Source organism: Odocoileus virginianus, chromosome 6 (genome assembly GCF_023699985.2).
Source record: "Odocoileus virginianus isolate 20LAN1187 ecotype Illinois chromosome 6, Ovbor_1.2, whole genome shotgun sequence".
Taxonomy (NCBI): domain Eukaryota; kingdom Metazoa; phylum Chordata; class Mammalia; order Artiodactyla; family Cervidae; genus Odocoileus; species Odocoileus virginianus.
The window spans coordinates 13,736,592-13,754,594 of NC_069679.1; the positions used below are offsets into that span (position 1 = coordinate 13,736,592).

At 48.2% G+C, this 18,003-nt stretch overlaps 1 protein-coding gene across 1 annotated transcript; it reads left to right on the forward strand.

Annotated features, from left to right (window-relative positions):
* Nucleotides 1-362: 362 nt before the first annotated feature.
* On the forward strand, nt 363-14,213 carry TBC1D21 (TBC1 domain family member 21). Its single transcript, XM_020880993.2, has 11 exons — nt 363-586; nt 7,658-7,765; nt 7,900-8,003; nt 8,896-8,990; nt 9,762-9,872; nt 10,017-10,117; nt 11,028-11,124; nt 11,487-11,587; nt 12,829-12,945; nt 13,595-13,678; nt 14,055-14,213. The coding sequence occupies exons 1-11, from the start codon at nt 527-529 to the stop codon at nt 14,085-14,087; spliced, it is 1,011 nt and encodes a 336-aa protein (XP_020736652.1). The 5' UTR covers nt 363-526; the 3' UTR covers nt 14,088-14,213.
* The last annotated feature ends 3,790 nt before the right edge of the window (nt 14,214-18,003 follow it).

Consider the following 18,003-nt stretch of genomic DNA (forward strand, 5'->3'; position numbering starts at 1 on the left):
GAAAGTTATACTCAAGAGACCTAAATCTCCTATTCTAGATGCTTTCCAGGTTTCAGTACTAGTCTGGTGGGATAACAAGTGAAGGGGGCCCAGAAGAGGGACAGCCAGAGATGGAAAGACTTCCTGGTTCGCCTCTTCCAGGAAGCCCTCCCTGATCAGCCCAGCACACTGGTCTACATGTCCTCTGTAGACCCCTACATGCCCTCTACAGCCCCCATTACACATCCTGTGAGTACTAGTTTTTCTGGGTGACGGGGAAGTTTAGTCCCCTTGGTTCTTGGGTGTGTCTTACCTCTAAAGTTGAGTGCTCCCATGTTCCAAGGCCATTGTGACGAGCATTCCAGGGGATTTATGACATATTGGCTGGCTCTGTTCAAGTATAGGAGGTTAGCAGAGGCCCAGTTCCTCCTGGGAAAGCAACTCATCCTCCAAAAGGAAGACCACTTTCCCCTGCTTAATTAAAGCATCACTTAGGGCTCCAAGTAAGCTCCAATCAGAGGCTGCTTGAAGACAGCCAGCAGGGGCCATGACCACCCTCTCTCCCGAAAACAGTCTCTCTGCCAGGCAGTCGGCCTCCTTCATCCTGGTGGGTGTTCTTCATCAGCTCTGAGTCCCTGCCTCCCTAATCTCTGGTTTGCATTAGGGCTATTTTCCCCTGTTAGGGCTATTTTCCCCTGTTGGGTGAGAAGGGCCAGAACCCTGAGCTGGCCTAGAAGGCGGAGCAGGGTAGGTCAAACCTTGGTCTCACCATCATCACTGACAACAGGACTGAAAAACACAAGTCCTTTCTTTACCCTTCTATCTAAGCCAGTGTTACTTTTCCCCCATTCGTGACATTCTAACTTTAAAGAGTTCCTGGTTTGCAAGTTGTCTTAAAGATGCTGAATTTTTCCTGGTGTTTTAGCCAACAATTTTGGCATGCTGCCACCAGGTGGCAGTAATGCTTTTGTTAGCAGGGGGTTCCACATCCAATTAACAGGAGAAGCTATTCATTTGAATTCAGCCTCAGTCATAGAATTTTCCACACTGTATATTTTTCAAAATCATAGTGACTAATTATAATGACCTTAACCAATCTCACGTCTCATGAATCATTGTGATTTAGAGAGTGATACATAGAAAAGCAGAAATGCAAAATGGATACCTCTCTTCCTGAGTTTTAAATGTTACTGCTTTATTGCAAGTTATCACCAGGCCTTGATTTGAATTTTCTTTATATCTCTCTTCATTTCTCTAAACTTAGAGAAGGATAATAATAAAATAACAAATTGTCATATGGCATTTATTATGTACAATGACTGTTGTAAATGATTTATTTACAGTCAGTCTCATCATAACTCTGTGAGGTGGATGAAGCTATTACATTCACTTTATAAATGAGAACACTGAGCCCAGGGCGGGGGGTGCTAAGCAACTTCCTACAGACCCACAGCTAGTAGATGGCAGCGTGCTGTGCCCAGCTTCAGTCGTGTCCGACTCTTTGTGACCCCATGGACCACAGCCCACTGGGCCCCTCTGTCCATGGGATTCTCCCAGGAAGAATACTGGAGTGGGTTGCCATGCCCTCCTCCAGGGGATCTCCTTGATCCAGGGCTGGAACCTGCATCTCTTACTCTTCCCGCATTGGCAGGCGGGTTCTTTACCACTAGCGCCACCTGGGAAGCCCAGTCAGTGGCAGAGTGGGTATTTAAACCCAAGCTGTGGAGTCCATCTCCTAATCAGTGATTCTCCAAGTGTGGTGACTGAGTCTGCAGCATCAGCATCAACTTCGGTCTAATAAGGAACGCAGATTCTTGAGTCCCAGGTCTTCTGAACCAGAAACTCTGGGCGTGCGGCCCATCGATCTATAGTTTCACAAGCCCTCTGGGTGATTCTGACGTGCACCTAACTTCTTCTTTGCATCATATGGATCTCCAGTTGCTCCGCGGCATATGGGATCTTAGTTCCCAACCAGGGATCGAACCTGCATCCCCTGCCTTCCAAGGTGGATTCTTAAACACTAGGCCACCAGGGAAGTCCCTAAGCCATTTATTTAAAGATAACTGTATTACTCTGATGATACACACTCCACACCTGGGTTGATAAATATCCCCCAGATAACTCTCAAGTCACACACATCCCCCCTAAACTGTCTACTCTGAATATGCCTGCCATCCTTGGGACCCCCCTCTTTCCTTGGGAGGAGTTACTGACACGGCTATGGTTGCTGTTGGGAGTATGTCTTGTCCCACAGTTGACCCCAGGCTTTACTGGGGGCTCTGTAGCTACGCGTGATGTGAGAGCTGGACCATAAGAAGGCTGAGCACCCAAGAATCAATGCTTTCAAATAATGGTGCTGGAGAAGACTCTTGAGAGTCCCTTGGATTGCAAGGGAGATCAAACCAGTCCATCCTAAAGGAAATCAACCCTGAATATTCACTGGAAGGGCTGTTGCTGAAGCTGAAGCTCCAATACTTCGGCCACCTGATGCGAAGAGCCAACTCATTAGAAAAGACGCGGATGCTGGGAAAGATTGGCGGCTAAAGGAGAAGAGGGCGGCAGAGGATGAGATGATTAGATAGCAACAGCAACTCAATGCACATGAATCTGAGCAAACTCCAGGAGACAGTAAAGGACAGAGGAGCCTGGCATGCTGCAGACCATGGGGTCGCAAAGAGTCGGACATGACTTAAGAGACTAAACAACAACCGTTGCTATGAGGACTCAGAGCAACATGGCATCCGAAAACCCTTAAAGAAAAGTTTTCTTATCCTCCAGTGGCTTTCTTATTTTACTAAAAACTACTGGAGAAAATCCTTAACCTAATGATGCAGTGGGGGAAAGAAACTGGAAAGATGCACGCCTGCAGCCAGGGCCACTAACAGCTGTTAGTGAGGTTGAACCATTTAAGGCTCCCACCTCTGGCCCCCTTCTCCAGGGGGAGCATGACCCAGCTTTCCCCAGGTTTGCTGGTAGAGAGCTTCACCCTGCTGAGGCACAACACAAGGCGGGAAGAGACTTCCACACATGCTCTGCCTAGCAGCACTCCTCTAGGGAGTGCTAGGAAAGGTGTTATTGGGACTAGGAAAACTGTTACTGCAGCACCTCACGGACTACCAAAGTCTCCTCCTGGAAGAGCAGGTCCTTGTACCCAGAATGTGGGCAGGGTGTTAACAGGTGGGCAGGGCAAGGAATAGAGGAATATAGGAGGATGAAGATGGATTTGAGTTCACTCAAATTGAGATCACTCCATTACTTTGAAGAACCCCAGATACAGATTCTATGGTTTCTGGCATAGACAGGCGGTGTTGATGTACTAATGAAGAGAGGGAGGGGACTTCTGTGGAAATTCCTATCGCCACCCCCGTCCCCTCTGCACCCCCCGACCCACCAAACTGGAGACCTCTGCGGTGGTCAGGCTTCTTGAGCTTGTCCTTGGCTTGCTATGGAGAAGGAAACGGCAACCCGCTCCAGTACTCTTGCCTGGAGAATCTCATGGACGGAGGAGCCTGGTGGGCTACAGTCCATGGGGTCGCAAAGAGTCGGATACGACTGAGTGATTTCACTTTCACTTTTTCACTGTGGCTTGCTAGCAAATGTCTTACATGTTCTTGTGAGTGCCCCGTAGTTTGCTGGGGTCCACGGAGATACAGGGAAGAGGCTGGGCAAAGAGAAGTAGAGTTTACTGGAAGAAGTCAGTGGCTTTTTAAAAACAAATTCAGCCAAGGTGAAGTAGGCAGATGGCCAATTGTTGCAGGTAGAGATTTAGTGACACAGATTCTCCGGGCACTCAGCAGATGCCTTCCTGTGATGTTTCTAATTATCTCTGCCTTATTATGTTGATGCTATATTTTTTATTATAGTGTTCTGTGAATATAGCTTTGATTAGTTTGCCACTTCCATTATGTTTAACCCTTTTTTCATGTCTTTGTTCATCATTTATATTTTAATCTTTCTGTGGTATTTAATTTTAAAGTACCCTGTTGTTAACAGCTTAGTCCCTCAATCATATCCAACTCTTTGTGACCCCATGGACTGTAACCCACCAGGCCCCTCTGTTCATGGGATTTTCAAGGCAAGAATACTAGAGTGAGTTGCCATTTCCTCCTCCAGGGGATCTTCCAGACCTAGGAATCAAACCCGTGTCTCCTGAGACTCCTGTATTGGCAAGCTGATTCTTTACTACTGAGCCACCGGGAAAGCCTAACAGCTCGAGTAGGGTGTATATTTTTTATTTAAACTGAAAATCCTTGCCTTTCACACTCCCTGGTGACACGGCATTGGAGCTAAGCACCCTGACTCTTGCACCAAACAACTCTGGGCTCAAATCTCAGCTCTGATATTTACTGTGTGACTTCAGATATACTAAGTAACCCTCTAGACCTCTGGTTCCCTAACAGGTAAAGCAGTGTAACAATTTCACCTGCCTCATAGGTGGTTGTGAAGATTAAACAGTTGTAAATACAAAGCACTTAAAATAAATAAAATCAGTGCTTTTAAAGTGTTTACAACTATTAAGGAAACTTGAGCATTTGTTTCCATAATTTATTTGGGTTTCAATCATTTTATGCTTTATGCATTTATTGATTCCTTGCTGTTTCCTATATTGTTTATTTTCTAAAGTGAATTAGAAGGAAAATGTACTATTCTGATAAATCTCTAATTTTAAAAAGTCAAAAATAAAATAATTTCTTACACTATCCTTCAATCTAACAAAAAATTGAATTTGTAGTCAAAAATCTTCCCACAAAGAATACTCCAGGCTTAGCTGGCTTCACTGGTGAGTTACACCAAATACTGAAGAAAGAAATAATACCAATTCTATACAAACTATTCTAAAAAAATTGAAAAGCGGAATAGGTCCCTACTTACTCCATGAGGCTAACATTGCCCTGATATCAAAATCAAAAACATTACAGGAAAACAAAATTACAGACCAAGCTCTCTCATGAACAATGATGCAAAAATCCTAAATAAAAATGTAGCAAATAATATCCGATGATGTCTAAAAAGGATAATACATCACCATGAGGGTTTATCCAAGGATTGACAACATTCAGAATAATTCAATGTAATTTACCGTAATAACACACTCAAAAATGAAAAACCATATGATCATCTCCATTGATGCAGAACATCCATCCCTGATAAAACCCTCACCAAACTAGGAACAGAAGGGAACTTCCTCAGCCTGATAAAGGGCATCTACAAAAAGCCTACAGTTAACATCACACCGAAACATAAAAGCCCAAATGCCTTCCCTCTAAGATTAGGAACAAAGCAAAGATGTCTGTCCTCATCACTTTTATTTGACATTGCCCTTGAAGTTCTAGTCAGTGCATAAAACATGAGAAAGAAATAAAAGACATCCAGCTTGAAAAAGAAGAAGTGAAACTGCCTTTATTCACAGAAAACATGACCATCTATGTCAGGGTTGGCAAACTTTTTCTGTAAGGGTCAAAGTAGTAAGTACTTTAGTCTGTGTGTGTCATACATCTCTGTTGAAACTACTAAACTCTGCCACTGTAGCATAAAAGCAGCTGTAGACAACAAATGAGTGAACGGGCATGACTGTGTGCCAATAAAACTTTATTTGAAAAAAAAAAACAGATTGAAGGCCAGATTTGGCCCATGGGTTAGAGTTTGCTGATTGCTGGCCTATATAACAAACCCTATTGATCCACCAAAAAAGCTACTAAGACTAATCAGTGAGGTTAGCAAGGTTGTAGGATACAAGATCAATACACAAAAATCCGCTATATCTGTAAATACTAGCAAAGAGGAGTTGGAAGTTGAAAGTTTAAAAATGACACCTTTTACAACACCATCCAAAATATGAAATATCTGTGAATAAATCTGACAAAATATATGAATAACCTACATACAAAAATGCACAAAATATTGCAGGGAGAAATTAAAGAAGACCTAAATAAATGGAGACATATACTATGTTTTATGGGTCAGAAGATTCAATAGCATTATCAGTTCTCCACAAATTGATCTATAGATTCAATGCAATCCCCATCAAAATCACAGTTGCCTTTTTTTTTTTTGTAGAAATTGACCAACTGACTAAAATTCGTAAGGAAATATATTCCTAAAGTTCAGTCTTTCCCTTTTATAATGAAAGATCCCAGGACACAGCCCAGCTCTTCCTATTCCCTTCTACTTCCTGCCAAGAGTTGCAGTTTCTTGAGTACAGGTTGTGAGAACATGACGGCTGTCAGAGGGCAGCAATCTGGCTCTGATCAGCTCAGATGACAGTGTCTATACAATTGGGACGTGGCATCAGGGCAGACCCTGCTTGTCAAGGTTAGGACAAGACCAAGACCAAGATTTTTTGTACCTTCTTGGGCCCCTATATCCTATTTTGGTTTAGAAGATGGAGCATATATGAGTCAAAATTATTTTGCTTGATCCACTCTACCAAACAGAGTTAGCAGAAATTACCGCAAATTTGGGCCTGTGGGCTCTAATTCTTAATTTCCAGTGCTGTTTTGTCTCTGACACCTTTCTACATCTGTGGTCAATAGATCAGCATCAGCAGTGCCCTGGGAGTTTGTTAGAAATGTGTCATCTTGGCCCCCACCCCAGAACTCTTGAGTCAGAATCAGAATTTTAAGAAGATCTTCAGGTGACTTGTATGCAAATTTAACTTTGAGTCACACCCATGCATATTCGGGTATCTATTAATGGGAAGTTGGGAATATATATATCAGACATGTCTAGTCACCTGCCAAGCTCTCCATTGGCATACTTTTAAGACTGAGATGCGGCATTTCAAGATATTCTCTTCAATGCAAGGCTCCTCTAGGCATCTTCCCCTATTCCAACAGGAATTCAACTCCTAATTATTGTTTTATGAGCATTTTAAATTATTTTGCATGTACCGTACTCACCTTTCCCCAACACACACGCGTGCACACACACACACACACCCTTTATGTAAACAGAAACCATTCCTTATGATGTACCATTTTATTCTTCTAGAAAAGGTAAAATGGATCTCATAGATGTGTTCAATTTGTATTTATTTTATTTTTCCATTATCAAGGCAAGGATACATTATAGTTATAGAAAAGCTTGAAAATATAAGAAAAAGGGAAAATTACTTATAATCCTATCATTCAAAGATAATCACTGTTTTGTTTTTAGGTGGTTTTTTCACGGTTTTTTTTCAGTCTTTTTTCAAACAGGATTTTTATAGTGGTTAATTCACTTTAAGAGTATATATGGTGTGGTTTTTACAATATGTAACAGACCTTTATGGAGTTTGTACATAGAATACAGACTGAATATACAGCTTTGCTTTCTGCTTTTTTCCGTTAACATTTGTATTTTCCCAGATTATTACTCATTCCTGGTAAGTATCGATTTAAAAGCTTCACAATATTCCACTGAGCATATAAACTATAGTTTACTTAACTATTCCCTTATTGCACAACATTTAGAGAGTGCTTGCATTTTTCATTCTAGTAAGTAGTGTGCAATGAAAATTATTGTGCATACAGCATTTTTCTATATATTTTCAGTAACTTCCTCAGGTTAAATTTTCAGAAGTGAGTCAGAGGCTGGGAACTTTGATTCATGGTGCAAAATCCACAGTATATCACTTAAATTCACTTTTAAAGAAAAGCCAAAGTTCCTAATCGAGGGCTGAGGTGGTTGTCCTTGCCAGGTGAAGAGAAAACCACCCATTGACAAGACGGAATGGGATGGCTTCTTTGACGAGAACGGTCACTTGGCCAAGTCACGAGACTTCATTTGTGTCAACATCCTGGAAAGGGTACAGTCCTAAGCTACCCTTGGCCTCACCCTGGAACTGGGGGCGTGGGTGGGCAAGGGGGCGGGCATGGCATTGGAAGGGGCTCTTTCAGGCACTCAGGGGGCTCACAACCTCTCACCTCTGCCCCCACCCAGGGCCTGCACCCCACGGTGAGGACAGAAGCCTGGAAGTTCCTCACGGGCTACTACTCGTGGCAGAGTTCCCAGGATGAGCGGCTCACGGTGGACAGCACAAGGAGGTAGAACGTTTCAGATCCTTTCAAGGGAGGGAGATGACAGTGTAGGTGGGAGGGGGTGTCCATCCCAGCCTGCTAGGTTCAGGCTGCTTCCTTCAAATGGACTTCTCTTTTCAAAAGGCAAAATCCCCAAGGCTCTCCTGACTCAGGGGGCATAGGCACCTCCCCCACCCCCACCCTGGACCCTGCACGCCCCACCTACTCGTGATTACCAGTCCACACCCTGCCAACTTGAGCTCAACCCTAGCACCTCCTCGCGCTGCCCCTCCACCCTGCCCAGCCCAGCCATCCCTAGGCCTGTGCGGCCTTCTTGAGGTAGGGAATATCCACACACTCAGGAGCCAGCCAGAGAACACTCCAGGACAGTTGGGGATCTAGGGCCACCAGGATAATTCAGCTCAAGATCCTTAATTAAGTACACCTGCAAAGACCCTTTTCCCAAAGAAAGTCATATTCACAAGTTCCAGGACATGGACCTATCTTTGGAGGTCACCATTCAGCCCGCTACACACCTAAGCTAATTCCAATGGTGGGCACGAAACCCTGCCTCATCCAGTCCTTCCAATCCTGAGGCTCAGGTGCTAGTGTTAGCCCGCTCTAAGACAAGGAAACGGAGGCTTAGGGAGGGCCAGTGATATCCCCGTCTTGATATCCCCTAATGGCAGACACCCAGTTCTTAAATTACGGATCCAGGATTCAGGTGCAGTGGTCAGACTGCAGAGCCGCCTCCCCTGCACTCCAGGCGCCCATCGGAGGATGGTTAGGGTTGGGCAAGTTGGGGGGGATGGGGGGCAGCACATGGGGCACGCACCGCCTGGGTCAGGGCACTGCTCGGAGTTCCCCCGACTGGCCTGGAGGGAAGGATGCCTCCTTCAGCCTGGGTCTGTCCTCACAGGAAGAACTATGAGGCCTTATGCCAGATGTACCAGAAGATTCAGCCCCTTCTGGAAAACCTGCACCGGAACTTCATAGAGACTCGGAACAATATCAGTGAGCCGAGGAGGGTGGCCTGGGCCCAGCAGAGGGGAGGGTTGGAAGCCCTTCTCCCTGACTCTTCCTATGTCACGTCTGTGCCCTGGTTCCTGGGCACTACCTTGACACATGCTGTGAATTTTGCCGGCTCAATCTCGGTTAGTCTACCAGCCCGGCTCCGCCGGCTGCCCCAAGTGGCCCAGCAGCGTGTGTCCCTGGGTGTATGCTCTTTCGCTGGTTGTCTACATCTCTTCCCTCTTGGCCTTGAACTAGGTTGGATTTGAACTGCAGGAACGCAGGACATTCCTGGCAAAGGGTACAGACTGGTCAAAGATTTGGAGGCAGGAGAAATTCCAGGCAGCTCAGGTTGTGGTGAAGGGTAAAGCTTGGTGGTCTGATGTATCTTTTTTCATTTTATTTTTCTGGTTGCTGCGCATGGGCTTTCTCTTGTTGCACTGCATGGGCTTCTCATTGCAGTGGCTTCATCTTGTTCTGGAGCATGGGCTCTAGGGCGTCTGGGCTCAGTACTTGTGGCACTTGGGCTCAGTCACTCCGCAGCACATAGGATCTTAGGTTCTGGACCAGGGGTAGAACCTATGTGCCCTGCGTTGGCAGGAGAATTCTCAACCACTGGACCACCAAGGAAGTTCCCAATGTAAACTTTTTCATAGCCCCCTTCCCAGGATGTCCTGGGTCCAACCCTCTTGGATTGGGGGTAATAAACTCAGCCATGGACCTTCTGCTAGACGTGATCTGGTGACACCCACCTGTCCCTTGCCCCCAACCTAGCACACGACATTAAAAAACTCTGTGACAAAGACCCCCTGGGCAATGTCCTCATCAATAAGAAGAGGCTGGAGAAGATCCTGCTCCTGAGTTATGTCTGCAACACTCAAGCAGGTGCGCCACAGGGCTGGGGATCCCTCCAGCTCCCCCTTCTCAACTCCTTCCTGGGACAGTGCCCCTGCCCCAGCCCAGGCTCTGCCATAACCCCCTGTCATCCCCCCCCCCGGCCCCTCCTCACTGGTCCCCCATCCACTCCAGAGTACCAGCAGGGCTTCCATGAGATGGTGATGATTTTCCAGCTGATGGTAGAACATGACCATGAGACCTTCTGGCTTTTCCAGTTCTTCCTACAGAAAACGGTGAGAGTTGGGCCTGGTTTAGGGACCTCCACGTTCCTCAAATGACCCCTTGAGGTTAGGCAGGCATTGGCAGTGCCAGTCATTTCCTCCAGCCCTGAAACAGCCCGCTGAGTCCCAGAGGAGCTTCTCCCAGAAAAAGGCAATGTCAGCCCCAGTGGGGTTTGTTCTGGGTTGGGGGGTGGAAGCATTGGAACTGAGAAAATGAGGATAACGATGCATTGGTCCAGCTCTTGTCACACCTTGAAAGGTTTGGAAAGGCCCAATGAGCGCACCTTTCCCCTGGCATTCCCCCTGCCCCAAGCATGGCTCTGCTCCTGCAAATCCTCCATGGCTCCCTACAGGCTCCATAAGAGAATTCCAAAACCGCAGCCAAACATTCCAGGCCTCTTGTCTTCACTCTTGTCTCTCACTGCTACTTTTACCTGACCTACATCCAGGCCCTGCAGGGACTCGGTATTCCCACACTGTGAGGTTGAGAGCTTTAAAGGTGCTGCTCCCTGTTACTCCCTTTCCTCATGATCTGTGACAGGCTGCCCAGAACCCACCCTCATCCCCTTCTCCATCCCTGAGACAATGTGCCTCTGCTCTTTCCTTGTCCTCATTGGTTCAGACCCATGGTATGTGTCTGGAAGAATATCTGAGTTCACTGCATTGTGAGCCATGCCCAGTCCATCTCTACATCCCCACTACACACACACACATACACACGTGCACACGCACGCGCACGCACATCACACAGATAAGATGTGTGTTTATAAACACCCATACTCCAACACCCAGACACACACAGAGACTCAGGCCAGGCCCAGCCAGACACACACAGGGCCTCCAGCATTGGGAAGTTGATGGAGCAAGGCTGACTCATCTGGTGGTTTCAAGGGGGTCCCTCCCGCCCACTCATCTCCCCCAGGAGCACAGCTGTGTCATCAACATCGGGGTAGGCAAGAACCTCGACATGCTCAACACCCTGATCAACTTCCTGGATCCCGTGTTCGCTGAGCACTTAAGTGAGTGGCCCCCTCTGCCACCATACACCTCCCCCAACCCTAGGGAAGGCGTGGGAGGGGACCGGGACCCGATCCGAGGCAGCCGATCCGAGGCAGCAGCTCCCAAGCGTGGGGGAGGAAATGAGATCATTTGGTCTTTTCTTCGGCCCCAGGAGGAGGGTTCATCTGGATGGGGGTTAGAATCTGGACAGTTGAAAATCCACCCCGAACACTCTCCAAGGGCAGATGGAAATGTGACAGCCTGGGGTTTTTTAATTTCCCAAGTGTGTTTCCGCGCTCAGTTGTTCGCCCATGTGTTTTTGCTTTATCTCCCACCCCCTGACCATGGCCCCTGGGCTGGTGCCCGGCTTCTCTCCCCACAGAAGGGAAGGGTGCGGGGGCTGTGCCATCCCTCTTCCCCTGGTTCTGCCTCTGCTTTCAACGTGCCTTCAAGACCTTCGACGACGTCTGGAGGCTCTGGGAGGTGAGGTGCCTGCTGCTCTGGGGCAGAGGGACAGGCCCTCCGCCTGGGGCAGGCAGCAGGGAGGCCCTGTCCTTGCTTCTCTTTACTGCTGGCTTTGGACGGGTTTGATTTCTGGGTGGGGGAGATCCGCTGGAGAAGGGATAGGCGACCCACTACAGTATTCATGGGCTTCCCTGGTGGCTCAGCTCATAAAGAATCCGCCTGCAATGCAGGAGACCTGGGTTAAGAAGATCCCCTGGAGAAGGGAAAGGCTACCCACTCCAGTATTTTGGCCTGGAGAATTCCATGGACTGTATAGTCCATGGGGTCGCAAAGAGTCGGACACAACTGAGCGACTTTCACTTCAATTCACTTCACTTCATTTTGGATACAGTTCAGTGGGATTTATTGGGCCAGTGACCCAGCTCCTGCCCTGTTGAGAGATGTGAGAACATCAGCTGATCCCTCTGTTCATCTTATCCCTCCACCGCACCTTCTCAGGGCAGCGCAGGCAGAAGGGGCCTCGAGGCTCATGCAGAAGTCTGGTTGGTATTCAGCTTCCCTGCCACCCTGCCTGCCCAAGGGCCCTTATTCTGCCTCTTCTTTGGCTTTCCCCTCTACCTGAGTGCCCACACCTGACTCCTGGGAGGAGGGGCCCCCCAAGGACAGGTCACACCTGCACTTCTTTGACCCCAGTCTCCAGGGCAAGATACACTCCCCCGGGAACACACCCACCGCCCTACCCCATGGCCATTGCTGCCTGCAGGATTGGGCCTACAGCTCAACCTGGCATTCAGTGCCCCACAAGTCAACTCCCCCTACCTCACTCCTCACTCCTGGCCTGTTGATCTCCATGTTCAACCACCATGCCTTTAGTGATACCCCTGGACTGCTGACTTTCCATCAACTGTTGTTTTGCCAAAGCACCACTCAAAGCTAGAGAGAGTTACCCAGTCATTCTTGGCATTCTCTCCCCCGTCTGTCTCTTTCTTCTTTCCTGCTCCCTCCCTTCCTCCTTCCCTTCTTCCTTCTCTCTTTCTCTCTCTCTCTCTCTAGCTGATGAATTCCCTAAAGCCTTTTTCCCTGAGTCTCCCAACAGCAAGCACAATGCCTAGAACCCCAGAGGTTGAATGAATGAATGAGAGTCAATGAATGAGCACATGGGCAGCAAGGCCCAGGCATGGCTGATGGGTCACGGGCTTGGTGGGTATCACACCATCCTTAAGGCCACAGGCCAGACTGAGGCTCATTGGCCCCTGCAGGTGCTGCTCACAGGGAAACCCTGCAGGAACTTCCAGGTGCTGGTGGCCTACAGCATGCTGCAGATGGTGCGCCAGCAGGTGCTACAGGAGAGCATGACGGGCGACGACATCCTCCTGGTGAGAGCGGCCTCCTGCAAAGCCCAGCCCAGCCCCACTGGCTCCCGGAGACCGCTGACACAGACTCAGGGGCCCTGGCTGCCTCTGGGCAATAGTGGGGAGACTGACATACTCCGAACACTGTGCCAAGTGCTTGTATAGACCAGCTCATGTAAACCTCCAGACAAGCCTGACACAGAAGCATGATAACCATCATCATCGCCAGTGCCCCTGTTTAGCATCTGGGGGAGCTGAGGTCCTGAACGGTTCTTAACCTTGAGGCTGGATTGACTGACAGTTAACTCTTTGGCCCTAGGGTCCTCCTGTGACAAAAGACCTAGAGTTTTCCAACAATTCTGAAAAGCAGCTGAAGTCTTTGATCCAAAACATCTTAGATGGCGCCCCCATCATAAAACAAGTCCTCCCAGAATCCCATGAAAAACTCAGGGAAACCCTGGGGACCCTCTAGTGCAAAGAATGAAAACTGCATTCCCCATCTCTCCAATATATAAAATTCTGATGGTAAAATTCAGGCACTGTGCCAAGCTAGTTGAGAAGAGATTGGGTGGCCCCAAGTGACTGCCACGAGCAGCGGCCTCATCCCCGTGAAGCAGCGGGTCACTGCCTGTGCCCAGGGAGACCTGCTTCTGCCCACCTTCTTCCGGCACAGGCCTGCAACAACCTCATTGACCTCGATGCCGACGAGCTGATCTCCGCTGCCTGCATAGTTTACGCTGAGCTCATCCAGAAGGATGTAAGTCACTCTGATTATTTGTCCTCCTTCCCTTCTTCCTCCAAGAGGCCTTCTCCGATTGCCCAAGCCCAGTCCATGGCAGGTGTAATTCAACTTCAGAGACATACCTTGTGCTATATTCTCTGCCACCAACCCACGGGGATTGCTCTGCACAGACTTCTCACTGTTTGCATGCATAATTCGTGCTTTACCGAGCAGACTGTGCTTCCTGAGAACCCAGCCCTCATCCCTCATTCCCTATCCATCCGGGTAGATCGGGGCACGGGGCTGGGCACCAGGGGCTCAGGGGAACATTACTGGCTGAACGAACTGAAGAATGAGAGCGACAGACCAATGTCTGTCCACCCTTACCTGTGAGAACCCTCCTCTCCCCCAGGTTCCTCAGTCGTTAAAGGATTTCTTTCTCTGAGACTGCTCACAATGAACAGACGCCCTCCATGGACAGGAGGAGGTGGTGCTTCAAGCTGTGAGGTCAGGATGAAGTCCAATGGGGCATTCCGGTGAGGGTGTAGGTAATACAGCTGTGATAACAACAGCCTTCTGGAGTCATGGTTTGCAGTGAGCAGTGTTTCCTGGGGTGGGGAGTGAGGGCAGAGAGAGGATTGTCTGATGAGAAGAGAGATGGGAGGGCTAGAGAAAGGGAAGAGACTGCTGGTCAGCGACTCCTCAGGGGCTGAGGGTTTGCCAAGGCTGCAGTGGTTCTGCACCAGGCAGCAAAGGGTTGAGCACATAACCGACGCTGTGAGCGGGCTGCCTCCTGTGGAAGAGATGGACACGTCCAACATGCTTGCTCAATCCCTGGTCTGGAGAGGGGGCCCGAGCCCAGGGCTTCCCACCCCATGGCTCTTCTATACTCCCCACACACGAATCATACGTGACATTGTTTTTCCAGAACCTCCCCAGCAGCCTGTGGAAGGACACAGCACAAATCTCTGGCTAGCAAGAGGCTCCTTCCTTGGTTTCAAAGCCCCTCACAATTGCACCTTCATTTCTCAGCCTGGAATGCCGCCTCAAACTAAACTCCCCTTTTCAGCCTTAATCTCTCCAGGTAGTGCCATCTCTTCCCTGACTCGGGCAGAGCAGTCTCTCCCTGAGGGCAGAAGCTCCTGCCACCTGCTCTCCCCAAAATGTGCACCTGCCCCAAGCCCCCCACCCAGCCTGCCCATGCTCTGAGGGTGACCCTGAAGGCAGACATGAAGACTGGCCAGAAGAAGCTGAACCTGCAGAGAGACAGGAGTCTGGCCAGGTGCTCCCATAGCTGCTTGGCAAGCATGTACACCTATTGTGTGTATGTACATCTGTATGCATACACATGAGCCCTGCCCAGCAGCTACACTTTTTCAGCGGGGGCTGATGGATGGGCGGGAGAGATCTGTGGTTTCGCAGTGGACCTGGCTCTAGTGGGTGAGGCACGACCATCACCGCCACGCCCCTGCTCCCACCTGTCACTCCCAGTGACCATCACTGGAAAGGCACCATGTCCCCTCTAGTGGCTGGTCTTCTTCCCCTCAGGTGACAATCTCCCATCCGTGGCTTGCTCTGAGTCTCTTGCCTGCTGTGCCTCTGCTGGAGGGGGTTACTCGGAAGAGTGGGGTCCTGCTTCCCCCTCACCCCAGGGTCTTTTCTGCAAGGTTAACAAACCAGCATTTGCTGGGCAAGAGAGTACATGAGTAAATTCATATACTGTGTACCTCCTCAAGCTTCTGTTCCCAAGACAATTTATTTAAATAAGGATCCTGTGTGGAATACACTGAACAAAGAACAAAACTGTTTTCTACTTCAAAAAAGAACCAGAATAAACGATGAGCTAACTGTGGCCTTGGGGAGAGTCCATAGAAACATCAGGTGTGCATCTTCTAATGCTTTTTTTGGCCTAGTGGCATTAATTGGCTTATGATTTTTGCTTGAGACATCAATGACAAACATCTACTCCACAACTAAGCAATTCAAGTACTTGCCTTCTAGGCCAGTGGTTTTCAAACCTGATTTTAAAATTACTGGAGCTCCATTATTACAAAATCTACACTAAGAGTTCAGTGGTTGAAATTTGGTTGGGAAGTCCAGAGGCTTTCTGTCTGTGATCTCTCTCTCAGACCCCTTTTTGGAGCTCATCATTTCCTCCAAGTTACCTCCAAGGAGGCTCTGACTTACTGGGAGCATGTCTGAACACCACTGTTTGTCTTCAAGATGACCTGGATTAAGTCTTGATGCTGAACTGATCCAGGCTCAGATAAATTCCAAGTGATACAGTGATGGAAATGAAGATCTTAGAGGACTGAACATCTCTCAGCTCACCTGCTGTGCTCCTGGCTGGTGGACTGTAGATTAAGATCTTCCCACACTGTTATTGTGTGCATCATGGAGCCAGCACAGGCTTCTCCTCTCTTAGTTTATCACTTTTATCACCCAGTGTTTTTTTTTTTTTTTCTCTAGTAAAGTCCAGTCCTGAGGTAGAACTATAGGGAGCATTCAGATCCAAGAGACTAAGTTCCCTTCAGTGTAGAGACTGTGTGGGTCTAAATAATTTGCTAATTCAACAGATATTTATGGAGTCCTTACTGTGAGCTTCCCTGGTGGTTTAGAGGGTCAAGCATCTGCCTGCAATGCAGAAGACCGGGGTTCAATTCCTGAGTCGGGAAGATCCTCTGGAGAAGGAAATGGCAACCCACTCCAGTATTCTTGCCTGGAAAATCTCATGGACGGAGGAGCCTGGGAGGCAGCAGTCCATGGGGTCGCAAAGAGTTGGACACGACTGAGCGACTTCACTTCACTTACTGCGAGGCATTGTCCAGGAACTGAGAATTCCACCATGGGGAAAAGAAGGACACAATCCCTGTTTCCATGGCACTCACAGTTGAGTGGGAACCAGACAATTAACCTTGAAGTATGTATAACTGTACATTCCTTTTGTGCTCAGAAGGAAAGAACATGGTTCTAGGAGAGAAGATAGCAATGAATGGTGGTGATGATGGTGCCAATGACAATGATGGTGATTCAGGCATGATGTTTATGAGGAGGACAGTGGGTGGGAGAAGTTGCAATGTTGGTGATGATGGTGGTGAATGGCTGCAGTCATGATGTCAACAAGGACCAGAGTGGTAATATCCACGACGGTGGTGGTGGTAGAGTTGATGTCAAAACTGGTGTAGTACTGGTGGCTGAGGTGGCAATGTAAGTTTGGGTGATGATGGTGGGGATGTTGGTGATAATGGTGGTTGTTAGCAATATTGTTGGTATTAATGGTGGGGGGTGGTTGGTGGCAGAATGTGTGATTAATTGATGACAGCGGAGGTGGCTGTAGGGATGATTTGATTCTGGCAGTGGAAGAGATGAAGATATCAGTGATGGTGATGGTAGTTCTGGCTTCCATTCAGCCAACAAAAACTGCCTACAATGCCCATTTCTGTACTGATACTGGTGATGGGGTTGGTGGTAATGGCAGTCATGGTGGAGATGAAAACAGGGACAAATTCATTCTGGAAAGACTAGTGTCTACATGATTCCAGTGAACAAGACCTAAATATAATATTTTAAAAGAGCGATAGTGGTCATGAGCATAGAGATAAAGCAAATGGAAGCACCCAGGCCCTATCCAAGCTTTCTAATACTTGGTCTTGAGCCTCATATGAAAGCTTGGACTGGCTATATCCATTCTATGATCTCATCCCACCTCTCCTCCTTTCACTCTTGTTCTAAGCCTCTTTCCTGGAGGTTATTCATTTTTCCTTCTCCCTGAATGACCCTAAGCCCACTCTTTGTTCCTGGGACCAAAATGGTTTTCTATCCAGCTAAGGCTTCACAGAGGTGGCATGTGTAAATTCAAGTTCTCTGGGCCCCAGAGTCTGTATTTTTTACTTAGAGAGGGATAAAGGAAAAGGGCGGTGACCAGCAGAGCCTAGTCCTGTGCTGAAGCCCAGACCTTTGTTTGGGGGGTAAGGGCTCTACCTATTGCAGGGGGAAGGACATAGCTGGTGGATGGGGCCTCCACTACCCAGGACTCAATTGCACTAACGTGATTGGCCTTGAGGATAGAACACTGGCTTCTCAAGTGGACATGGAGGGAAGAAAGAGAATGAACAGGAATTTAAGGAAAGAAAAAGAGAAGTGCTAGAACATTGGGGGAGGCAGTGAAATAGGTGGGAATGTAAGGGTTCTTTTTCAACTAGCGATCATCTCAGTGACCATCAACAGAGACATTAGTGTTGGCAGAACATGGCAAAGTGACAAATGGTACTTGTGCACTCAGCCTTAAGCCTGATGCTTCTCACAGATGTGTTTCCCAGGCCACTGCCCCATCCCAGCCACAATACACATGTGTGCACAGA